Source organism: Aegilops tauschii, chromosome 5, assembly GCF_002575655.3.
Source record: "Aegilops tauschii subsp. strangulata cultivar AL8/78 chromosome 5, Aet v6.0, whole genome shotgun sequence".
Lineage (NCBI taxonomy): Eukaryota > Viridiplantae > Streptophyta > Magnoliopsida > Poales > Poaceae > Aegilops > Aegilops tauschii.
Window position 1 is genome coordinate 5510274 of NC_053039.3, and position 10539 is coordinate 5520812.

The 10539-nt window shown below is 44.8% G+C and overlaps 1 protein-coding gene across 1 annotated transcript; it reads left to right on the top strand.

The window, feature by feature from the left end:
• Positions 1-6099: 6099 nt before the first annotated feature.
• LOC141022254 (cytochrome P450 CYP94D108-like) lies at positions 6100-8430 on the top strand. Its single transcript, XM_073498567.1, has one exon. It carries the CDS (start codon positions 6316-6318, stop codon positions 7834-7836), a length of 1521 nt encoding a protein of 506 aa, XP_073354668.1. The 5' UTR covers positions 6100-6315; the 3' UTR covers positions 7837-8430.
• The last annotated feature ends 2109 nt before the right edge of the window (positions 8431-10539 follow it).

The window sequence follows — 10539 nt, forward strand, 5'->3', positions numbered from 1 at the left end:
GTACACATCAATGTTGTTGCCGGGTTGCTTAGGGCCTTGGATGAGAACTGGCATCATAATGAACTTCCGCTTCATGCACATCCAAGGAGGAAGGTTATACATACATAGAGTCACGGGCCAGGTGCTGTGATTGCTGCTCTGCTCCCCGAAAGGATTAATGCCATCCGCGCTTAAACCAAACCATACGTTCCTTGGGTCAGCTTCAACTCAGCCCAGTACTTTCTCTCGATTTTTCTCCACTGCGACCCGTCAGCGGGTGCTCTCAACTTCCCGTCTTTCTTACGGTCCTCACTATGCCATCGCATCAACTTGGCATGCTCTTCGTTTCTGAACAGATGTTTCAACCGTGGTATTATAGGAGCATACCACATCACCTTCGCAGGAACCCTCTTCCTGGGGGCTCGCCGTCAACATCACCAGGGTCATCTCGTCTGATCTTATACCGCAATGCACCGCATACCGGGCATGCGTTCAGATCCTTGTACGCACCGCAGTAGAGGATGCAGTCATTAGGGCATGCATGTATCTTCTGCACCTCCAATCCTAGAGGGCATACGACCTTCTTTGCTGCGTATGTACTGTCGGGCAATTCGTTATCCTTTGGAAGCTTCTTCTTCAATATTTTCAATAGCTTCTCAAATCCTTTGTCAGGCACAGCATTCTCTGCCTTCCACTGCAGCAATTCCAGTACAGTACCGAGCTTTGTGTTGCCATCTTCGCAATTGGGGTACAACCCTTTTTTGTGATCCTCTAACATGCGATCAAACTTCAGCTTCTCCTTTTGACTTTCACATTGCGTCCTTGCATCGACAATGACCCGGCGGAGATCATCATCATCGGGCACTGGTTCCTCTTGATCTTCAGCAGCTTCCCCCCTTGCAGCATCATTGGGCACATCGTCTGGTTCCTCTTGATCTTCAGCAGCTTCCCCCGTTGCAGCATCACCGTCTTCAGGGGGCACATAGTTGTCATCGTCCTCTTCTTCTTCGCCGTCTTCCATCATAACCCTTATTTCTCCGTGCCTCATCCAAACATTATAGTGTGGCATGAAACCCTTGTAAAGCAGGTGGGTGTGAAGGATTTTCCGGTCAGAGTAAGACTTCGTATTCCCACATATAGGGCATGGACAACACATAAAACCATTCTGCTTGTTTGCCTCAGCCACTTCGAGAAAATCATGCACGCCCTTAATGTACTCGGAGGTGTGTCTGTCAACGTACATCCATTGCCGGTTCATCTGCGTGCATTATATATAATTAAGTGTGTCAAAAACCATTACAGAGCATCATGAATAGATAATTAAGTGACCAAATTAATAGAAGTTCATCATCACATTAAAACCAAAGTACATACATAGTTCTCATCTAACAACATATGTATAGCTCTCCAGAGCATCTAATTAATTAAACCATACATTGAAACTATGTAAAACATTTCAATGCGAAAACAAATGTGATCATAATCGCAACCAAGGTAACAATTGATCCAACGGCATAATGATACCAAGCCTCGGTATGAATGGCATATTTTCTAATCTTTCTAATCTTCAAGCGCATTGCATCCATCTTGATCTTGTGATCATCGACGACATCCGCAACATGCAACTCCAATATCATCTTCTCCTCCTCAATTTTTTTTTATTTTTTCCTTCAAGTAATTGTTTTCTTCTTCAACTAAATTTAACCTCTCGACAATAGGGTCGGTTAGAATTTCCGGTTCAACCACCTCGTAGATAAATAAAATCTATGTCACGTTGGTCGGTATATTTGTCATAAACAATAAATGAACCAAATAGTTATAAAAAGATAATATATACCACATCCGAATCATAGACAGGACGAGGGCCGACGGGGGCAGATACCAAAACCATCGCACTATGTAATAAGAAGGAATAATAAAAGTAACAAAATTAGACAAGTAACTATCTAAAGTAATATTTTTTCCTTTCAGAAAGAAGATAAGAACAAGAGGCTCACCACTGTGGTGCTGGCGACGAGATCGGCGCGGGCAATCGACGGCGGTGAAGACGGGGACGGGACGTGACGGACCACTAAACCTAGACAAATCTCGGGGAAAATGGAGCTCGGAGGTCGAGTTTCGAGAGGAGAAAGATTAACTAGTGTGGCTCAGACATTTCATCGAACACCTCATGTGCATAGGAGGTGAGCTAGAGCACCCAAATGCCCTCCCCTCGTCGGCCAGAAAAAACAGAGCACTGTGGAGTGCTCTGCTGTGGCAATGGGGTATATATAGGGAACTCTTTGGTCCCGGTTCATGGCACCAACCGGGACTAAAGGCCTTTGGTCCCGGTTCGTGCCAGGAACCGGGACCAATGCCCCCTTTAGTCCCGGTTGGTGGCACCAACCGGGACCAAAGGCCTTGTGCTGCCCCGCGTCAAAAGTTTAGTCCCACCTCGCTAGTTGAGAGGGCTCGAGAGTGGTTTATAAGCGCTGCTGCGCCCACCCTCTCGAGCTCCTCTCAACTGCAGGCTTTCGGGCCTAACCGTTCTCTTTGCGTGTGGGGCCTACTGGGCCTTCTGCGGTCCCGAATCGTGGCCCACGGACGAGTTTCAAGTCGTATTCAGGCCGTGGTGGCCCAGTAGGTGGCATAATTTTTTTCTCTGTTTTTTGTTTTCTCTTTTGCTTTATTTGTTTTGTTTTGTTTCTACTTACAACAAAAAACTTATTTATTTTATTTCGAATTACTTATGTATTTTACTTTAATTATTTTATTTTTATTTATTTTACTGCTGCTATTTTTATTTATTTTACTGCTGCTTTTTATTTAATTTATTAAGGTTTATTTATTTTAGTTACTATAGTTTATTTTATTTTATTTTATTAAGGTTTATTTATTTTATTTTATTTTATTAAGGTTTTTTTATTTTATTTACTATAAAAAAATGAACATAGATGCGCTTATAGAGGAAATTAAACCTAAATTCACAATAAATTTCTATGAAATTTACTGTGAATTTAGGTCAAATTCCCTGTATAATGGCATCTATTTTCACTTTAAGAGGAGCACAACAAGGTAGAGAGGGACGGACTTATAAACTGGTGTGAGCGCCCTTCGGTTGGCGAGGTGGGACTAAACACTGGCCGCAACTAGGACCAGCCCTTTAGTCCCGGTTTGTGGTATGAACTGGGACTAAAGGGTGGTGGGCCAGGAGCGTGGCCCATTGGTCCCGGTTTGTCCCACCAACCGGGACCAATGCCCCCACGAGGCCCGGCAGGCCCCTGGCCGCACGAACCGGGACTAATGTGAATATTGCCCTGTGACCAAAGCCCAGTTTTCTACTAGTGAGAGAAGGTCCAAAAGAAACAGTAGCACAAAGCGTCGACAACCATTAATTTGTCTTTCTGGCCATGTTGACCTATCAATAAGGCCCTCTCCAGTGCTTCACCGTATACATGTGCTAAGCATTGCCACATATGCGAAAAATCTGATGTGGCAAGATAGTTAAGAGGAGAGAGAGAGGAGTCTGGTAATCCCACAAAGAACCACCAAGCACGCGGATATATGCAAAACACTTAAATGAGAGAGGTTTACCTATGCATGGAAGAGTTTTGTTGTCAAACAATTAAATGAAGGAAGCTTTGTATCATCAAACCAAGCACATATGCGTTGGGGACTTTAGTTGCTATAAACATTTTAATGCAGCTAGCACTCCATCTAAGCACCTGTACATTGGAATAGGCCTGAGTTGCCAAGCAGAGAAGACCTTCTGGCAACCAATAATCGACCTGGGGCTCCGGTATGATTGAATATCTATAACGTATGAAACTCACGTGGGTGTCCTGTGTGTGTAGCACTACTAACATTGCAGCCCCACGACATTCCTGGGAGTCCTTCAAGGATATCAGATATTGCTTGAAATTGATTTAGTGATCTAAAAAAACTTATATTAGTTTAGAGATGGAGTACTTCATAGATGCCTCCTCCAGCCACTTTGACAGTAAACAAATGTTTCTGACTCTCATATCAGTGAAGCCCACACCACCATAATCTTTAGGGGTGCATAGGTGTTCCCATCTGACCATGTGAAATTTCTTCTTCTTAATCCCAGTAGAAGTTATTTCTTATTGTATCAGCTTTTTTCTATATTTTGACAGGCAAAGTGTAGCAAACAAGAAGGTACATACGGACATTTGATAAACATGCATTGATCAATATATCTCTTCCTCCATAAGAGAAATGTTTGCATTGCCAGGAGTCCAACTTCTTTTCTACCTTTTAATGAAAAAAATCATTAGAAGAGATCTTGTCTTTGCTGATTGGTAATCCCAGATATTAATTTTTTTTTTGAAATTTGCCTATCTCCCAGTTGTATGAGCTACCCTCTGCTCCTCCTCTATACTCAACCCTACTGTGAAAATATCACTCTTCAAGTAATTGAATTTCATGCCAGACATTTCCTCTAAACATTAGAGAAGGAATTAGAATCCAGTAATAGACTCCATGTCATTATGCAAAAAAAGAAAGTTGATTAGTAATAAACAACACAAAATAATATGTACCAATGGAGACCTGAATCCATGGATGATGAAGGTAAGCCATGGAGAGAGGAAAAACCGACACAACTAGATAATTAGGTAATTGATCAAGGAAAGCGAGAATGTATTCATACTATTTTATAGCTATTCATGACACGTAAGTATGTACAGTCATATCTTCATATCCGGTGGCTAGCTTGCTTGAAATAATATAACAACGGTAGTCTAAGTCCCAATATGCGAGTACCTAGCTAATTATAAGGTTAATTTAGATAGGAAAGGACACTAAAAATAATTACACGTCAACACTTAAATCGATACACGACTAACATAAGTCGTATGGAGAATATGGCACAACTAGCTGATATTGGAATTAGTCGAGGAATTCTAGATTGTACCGATACATTTTCTAGCTAGGCACGTACGTAAGACATATATACTCACATAGTCACACCTCTGGGGTGGCTAAGTTGCTTGAAATAATATATAATCTGTAGTCAAAGCCGCAAATATCCTGGCTGCTGAGCAAAGGACGAAGGGAAGCCACTCGGAGAGAGAGAGAGAGCCAACACAACTAAATAATTAAGTAAACCAGAATGTATTTCTATTATTTTATAGCTTTTCAAGACATGAAATAATATGAAAACGGTAGTCTAAGTCCCAAATATGCAATGACCTAATTAAGGTTAATTTAGTTCCGAATGCACACTCAGAAACAAAAAGTACACATAAACACTTAAATTGATACATGACTTACATCAGTCGTAGGGCGAATATGGCAAAACTAGTTGATACTGGAATTAGTCGAGGAATGCTAGTGTACCGATACATTTTCCAACTAGACACGTAAGACATACCCATACTCACACGTTGGGGGCGGCTATGTGGCTTAAGTAATACATAATCAATAGTCAATATCGCAAATATGCTGGTAGCTAATTGAGGTCAGCTGATTAGGAATAGACACTCCTAAATAATAAATACAAATGGAGGCTTGAATCGATGGAGGATGACGACAGGTCATAGAGACAATAAAAGCCGGCACAACTAGCATATTAACAAAGTAATCGAGGAATTTCAAACTGCACTTATATCGTTTTCTATCTAGGCACATAAGAAGTATACTCACACGTCATATGTGGCGGCTAGCTTGACATAACATACTCATTCCGTCCTATAATATAAGAGCGTTTTTAATACTAGTGTAGTCACTGGATCATGTTGGTAACCCAAAGAACCGTATTAAAGTTCGCTCACCAAGATTTTTTCTAGCATAAAATAATAATTTATTGAAACGCCATCGGCATTCCTTTTCAAAAAGTTGATTTATAAAATATTAACTTGTATTGAAATACCATGGCCAGCCATTAAAATGTTAGGTATGAACTATCCTATCACATAAAATAATGATTTTACATTAAATGGTCTACAAATTTTTACCCTAAATACAAACAAACATCATATCTTTGCAAGGAGTATTAATGAATTAGTGATTTAGTAAATAATTGATTGAAAGGGTTACTCTAGAATAAACCGTAAGCTAGAGGATAGAATTGATGGATGGATCGCAGCTAGGTACTAGCTTAATTAGTTCTTTTTTAGGGGGGAAGGTAGCTTAATTAGCTGCTACTGTGTTGAGCTTCTTTCTTTGTTTCTAGCTCGCTTTGCATCACGAATTAGTGAATTGATTGATGCTTTAGGGCCTAAACGAGCGACGACCCGGGAAGGAAAAGAAGGTACACCTCTCGGTTCGGGGCCTTACATATACTCCTCCATCCATCCAACTCATATAGCCATAGTTCAACACCAGAAGAACAAGATGCTCCTGCTCCTGCTGCTTCCTGCCATACTCTACATTTCCCACCGCATCGTGCGGCGTACTCTGGCCAAGAAGAAGCCGAGCAGCCATGGCCTCACTAGCCACCCGCTGCTCGGCCATCTCTACGCGTTCCTCAAGAACCGCCACCGCTTCCTCGACTGGTCGACCGACCTCATCATCGGCAGCCCGGAGAGGAGGATGGGCTTCTGGATTCCCGGGATGATCACCTGCATCATCACGGGCAACCCGGCCGACGTCGAGCACGTCCTGCGCACCAATTTCGCCAACTACCCCAAAGGCGACAGCACCATCCCCGTCATGGGCGACTTCCTCGGCCACGGCATCTTCAACTCCGACGGGGAGCAATGGCTCTGGCAGCGCAAGAGCGCCAGCCGTGAGTTCACCACGCACTCGCTCCGCGGTTTCGTCATCGATTCCGTGCAGTCCGAGGTCAGAAACAGGCTGCTGCCGTTGCTGCGACGCGCGGGGGCCAGCGGCGGCCACAAGGTTCTCGACATGCAGGACGTGCTCGAGCGATTCGCGTTCGATACCGTCTGCATGATCTCCTTCGGCCACGACCCGTGCTCCCTCGCCGACGACGGTGTCTTGACAGACGGCAAGTCAGACTTCATGCGTGCCTTCATCGAGGCGCAAGAACTCACCGTTAAGCGGTGGCTGGAGGTCACCTGGAAGATCAAGAGGTGGCTCGATGTCGGCAAAGAGCGCCGCCTGAGGAAGGCCATCGCCAACGTACATGGGTTCGCCATGGACATCGTCCGCGCCCGCCGTCAAAGCTCGTCTGGGAATAACAACAGAGGCGACCTTCTGTCAAGGCTCGTGGCGAGCGGCGATCACGGCGACGAGGCGCTCCGGGACATCGTCCTCAGTTTCCTGCTCGCCGGCCGCGAGACGACATCCTCCGCGCTGACGTGGTTCTTCTGGCTCGTGTCGTCCCGACCGAACGTTGTCGCACGCATCGCCGACGAGGTCCGCTCGGTTCGGTTCACAACGGGCACCCACCCTGGCGATCCATTCACGTTCGATGATCTCCGGAGCATGCAGTACCTGCACGCCGCGCTCACCGAGTCGATGAGGCTCTACCCACCGGTGGCGATTGACTCCTCCGAGACATGTGCGGCAGATGACACGCTCCCTGATGGCACGCACGTCGGTGCCGGCTGGTCCATCACATACAATGCGTACGCCATGGGGCGGCTCGCCACGATATGGGGCACAGACTGCGCCGAGTTCAAGCCCGAGCGGTGGCTCGACGACGATGGGGCTTTCCGGCCGGTGAGCCCGTTCCTGTACACGGTGTTCCACGCCGGACCGAGGACGTGCCTTGGGAAGGAGATGGCATACGTGCAGATGAAGTCCATTGTCGCCAGTGTTCTCGAAGAATTTGTGGTCGACGTCATGGCCGATAAGGCCGGCGGCGGCGTGCCAGAGCACGCGCTTTCGATAACCCTGAGGATGAAGGGTGGCTTGCCTGTCCAAATAAGGAGAAGGCTGGAAGCCTAGGACGACCAGCAAGCTGCTGGAATGCTGCTGAATGTTCACGGCACCCTATCACGTGGTAGTAATGCTTGCATGCGCTGAGGGCGCTGCGCTCGTTGTGTTGTGTAACTACCTTGTGAGTGACAGTGAGTCGATAAAATATAATATATCTATACCTATCAATAAATAAAGGATGTAATATTTATGGTCTCGTCTTCGTACGCTCGCTACTCTGCCGCACTCCATGCAGTTTCCTGTTTTGTTACATGATCGATGGAAAGTTTGTCCCTAGCTTATCAAGCTGACCGCTTGGTTGTTACGTGATCGATCGGCTGTACTCCCTCCATTTATTTATACAAGGCCGATATGAAATATACGTTTTACATCTATGCAAGTCACCAATGATAATCGAGAAAAGAATTAATGATATTTTCTCATACTAGCAATCTATTTAATACAATCGACACTTTCTCTCATGACGGATCCAATGGACACTTTCTCGCCCGACATCGATCCGATCATCCTCGCTCTCTGGTGCGGCATGTAGCCCCAATTGCTGCTCCACGAAGGTGTTTTGCCGGATGAGTATCGCGATCTCCATGAGCCTCTCTTTGTCCCGTCTGCGTGTCGCTGCACCGTTCACCTTCCTGTCCGTGTTTCCAGTGGGCTCGTTCGTTGGTGCTCAACCTCCAATGAAGCCAGCACCGACACACCCACGTGTCTAGCTAGAGAGGCTTGATGACATCCATCCAAATGGATGCGTGGTGTACGTCTCTTTTGCAAGCTGCAAGTCATTGACCGTGCAACAAATGGCCGACCTCACTGCAGGATTGGAAGCGAGCAGCCACCGATTCCTTTCGGTCGTGAGGATGCATGGCAACGACGGAGACAACACAAACCCATTGGCGTGGTTCCCATAGGCTTCCTGCAGAGGATCGAGGACATGGGGTGACAATGGCAATGAAGCCAAGCCTTCCTCAGCAACACGTTCACTTGTTCCCCATCAGATCCAGAATAATTTTCATAATCTACGGCTTTGTAAGCTCTCGCAGATGGTGCCCTTGCAAACAGAAGTGTGTAATGCATGTGTTTTAAGGCCATTTTGGAAGTGTTGGAACATGAAACACTTGCTAGCAGATAAAGCTTGGCAACTGATATTCAGTTGGCCTTATATTATTCTTTACTTTCTAAAGAAAGGTATTATTCTATACACACTCCTCAAAGAAAAATAATGTTTTGGCAAGGTACATGCGCAATCTACTTATTATGATTCCATATGTATATATATAAAAAAATTTACTTTAAACTTTATAGGTCGGGCGTGCATGCAAGGTCAGAAGAAATTTCCTAGTCACTAACGGACATCTGGTAACCTACTAATTAAACCTTAGTTTATTATTCACCAATTTGTTTTGTTGATGTAAATAAATGTACGATGTCCTTGTAAGTTTAATCTCTCAACAATATTTCAACTGATGATGGTAATGGCTCCTTGCACTTGGTGAATGAACGGGAAAGGTAATTTTGATATTTATAAGCAGTGCTTTTGTGAATATAGGCTTTTTCCCTCTTTTCCTTGTATTGGTCTATGTCCCAAGGGATGCACATGTCTCCTGGAGAAAAAGAGACTTAGTAAACCAAAATTGAATTCATCGAGGTAAGCTACTCCATGATTTTATGATTGAAAGTGTAGCACTTTATACATGCACTTTTTAAATTTATTATCAATAAATGCTTTATATGGCTGACGCTCCGTGAAATGTCCCAATGACAGGGTGCACATGTCTCCTAGGAACAAAGAGAAGGAGAGAGGCAATATCTTAATGGTATAGTACGATTTGGTCTAGAGCGATTGAACTAGGGGAGCATGATTTTCCTTCTCCCGTCGCAACGGAAGGGCATTTTTGCTAGTCTAATAGTAAAGGACGATGCATTTATTCGAAATTTTCTTCCGTCCCACCTGGGACAGCAATGTGGCCCACTCAGCATTTTCTGGTACCTGCCCACTCGGCATTTTCTTGTGCGGAAGTAACCACGCGCCACTAATGTCTTCTCCATATAGGCTGTACGCCGGCGGCATAGTGCCATCACAACCATATCAATAACCCAGCTCATTTTCAGCGCACAACAGGCGCACATCTCGTGCTCTCTATTGTGGAGACCAGAAAGTGATCTGGCTATAGCTAGCTAGATAGCTCTCTTGCGCATGCACGGCCACCGGTGGCGGCAGAGATGAGCGGCCTGCCTCTCGATGTGACGCCAGTGCAGAGGTCCCGGTCTTCATCGCTAGATACAATATAACATCTCATACAATCCCTAACATCTGTAGTCAAGTTCTACATGGTATTCTCCGGCTTTATTGATGACATGGTCAAGAAATAATCCCGCCAATTCCTCTTGAATTGCTTTTATGCGACCATGTGGTAGGAGTTCACCCCGCATCCGCTAGAGCTAAATTGAAGAAGAGGGTCAATACATGTGTATGAATGAAACTGATCAACACAAATGATGGTAATAAAATAAAATTGTGAATATTTTTGCTTACGCACTTCATATTCTTTTTCAGAGTAGCCCCGCTTATTAGAGGCCGTCACGTTGTAGATGTACTCGCAAACGCAGTGTCCACATAAATCATTCCCGGCTTCCTGCCACAAGCACTTTTACGAGAAATAGAGGTCAATCAAACTGATAAGCAAGCATGCTAAATGGTATTGATAAAACTAGCTA

Excerpts from the sequence above, each read along its gene's own strand:
- LOC141022254 (XM_073498567.1), top strand. The coding sequence starts at position 6,316 with ATGCTCCTGCTCCTGCTGCTTCCTGCCATACTCTACATTTCCCACCGC.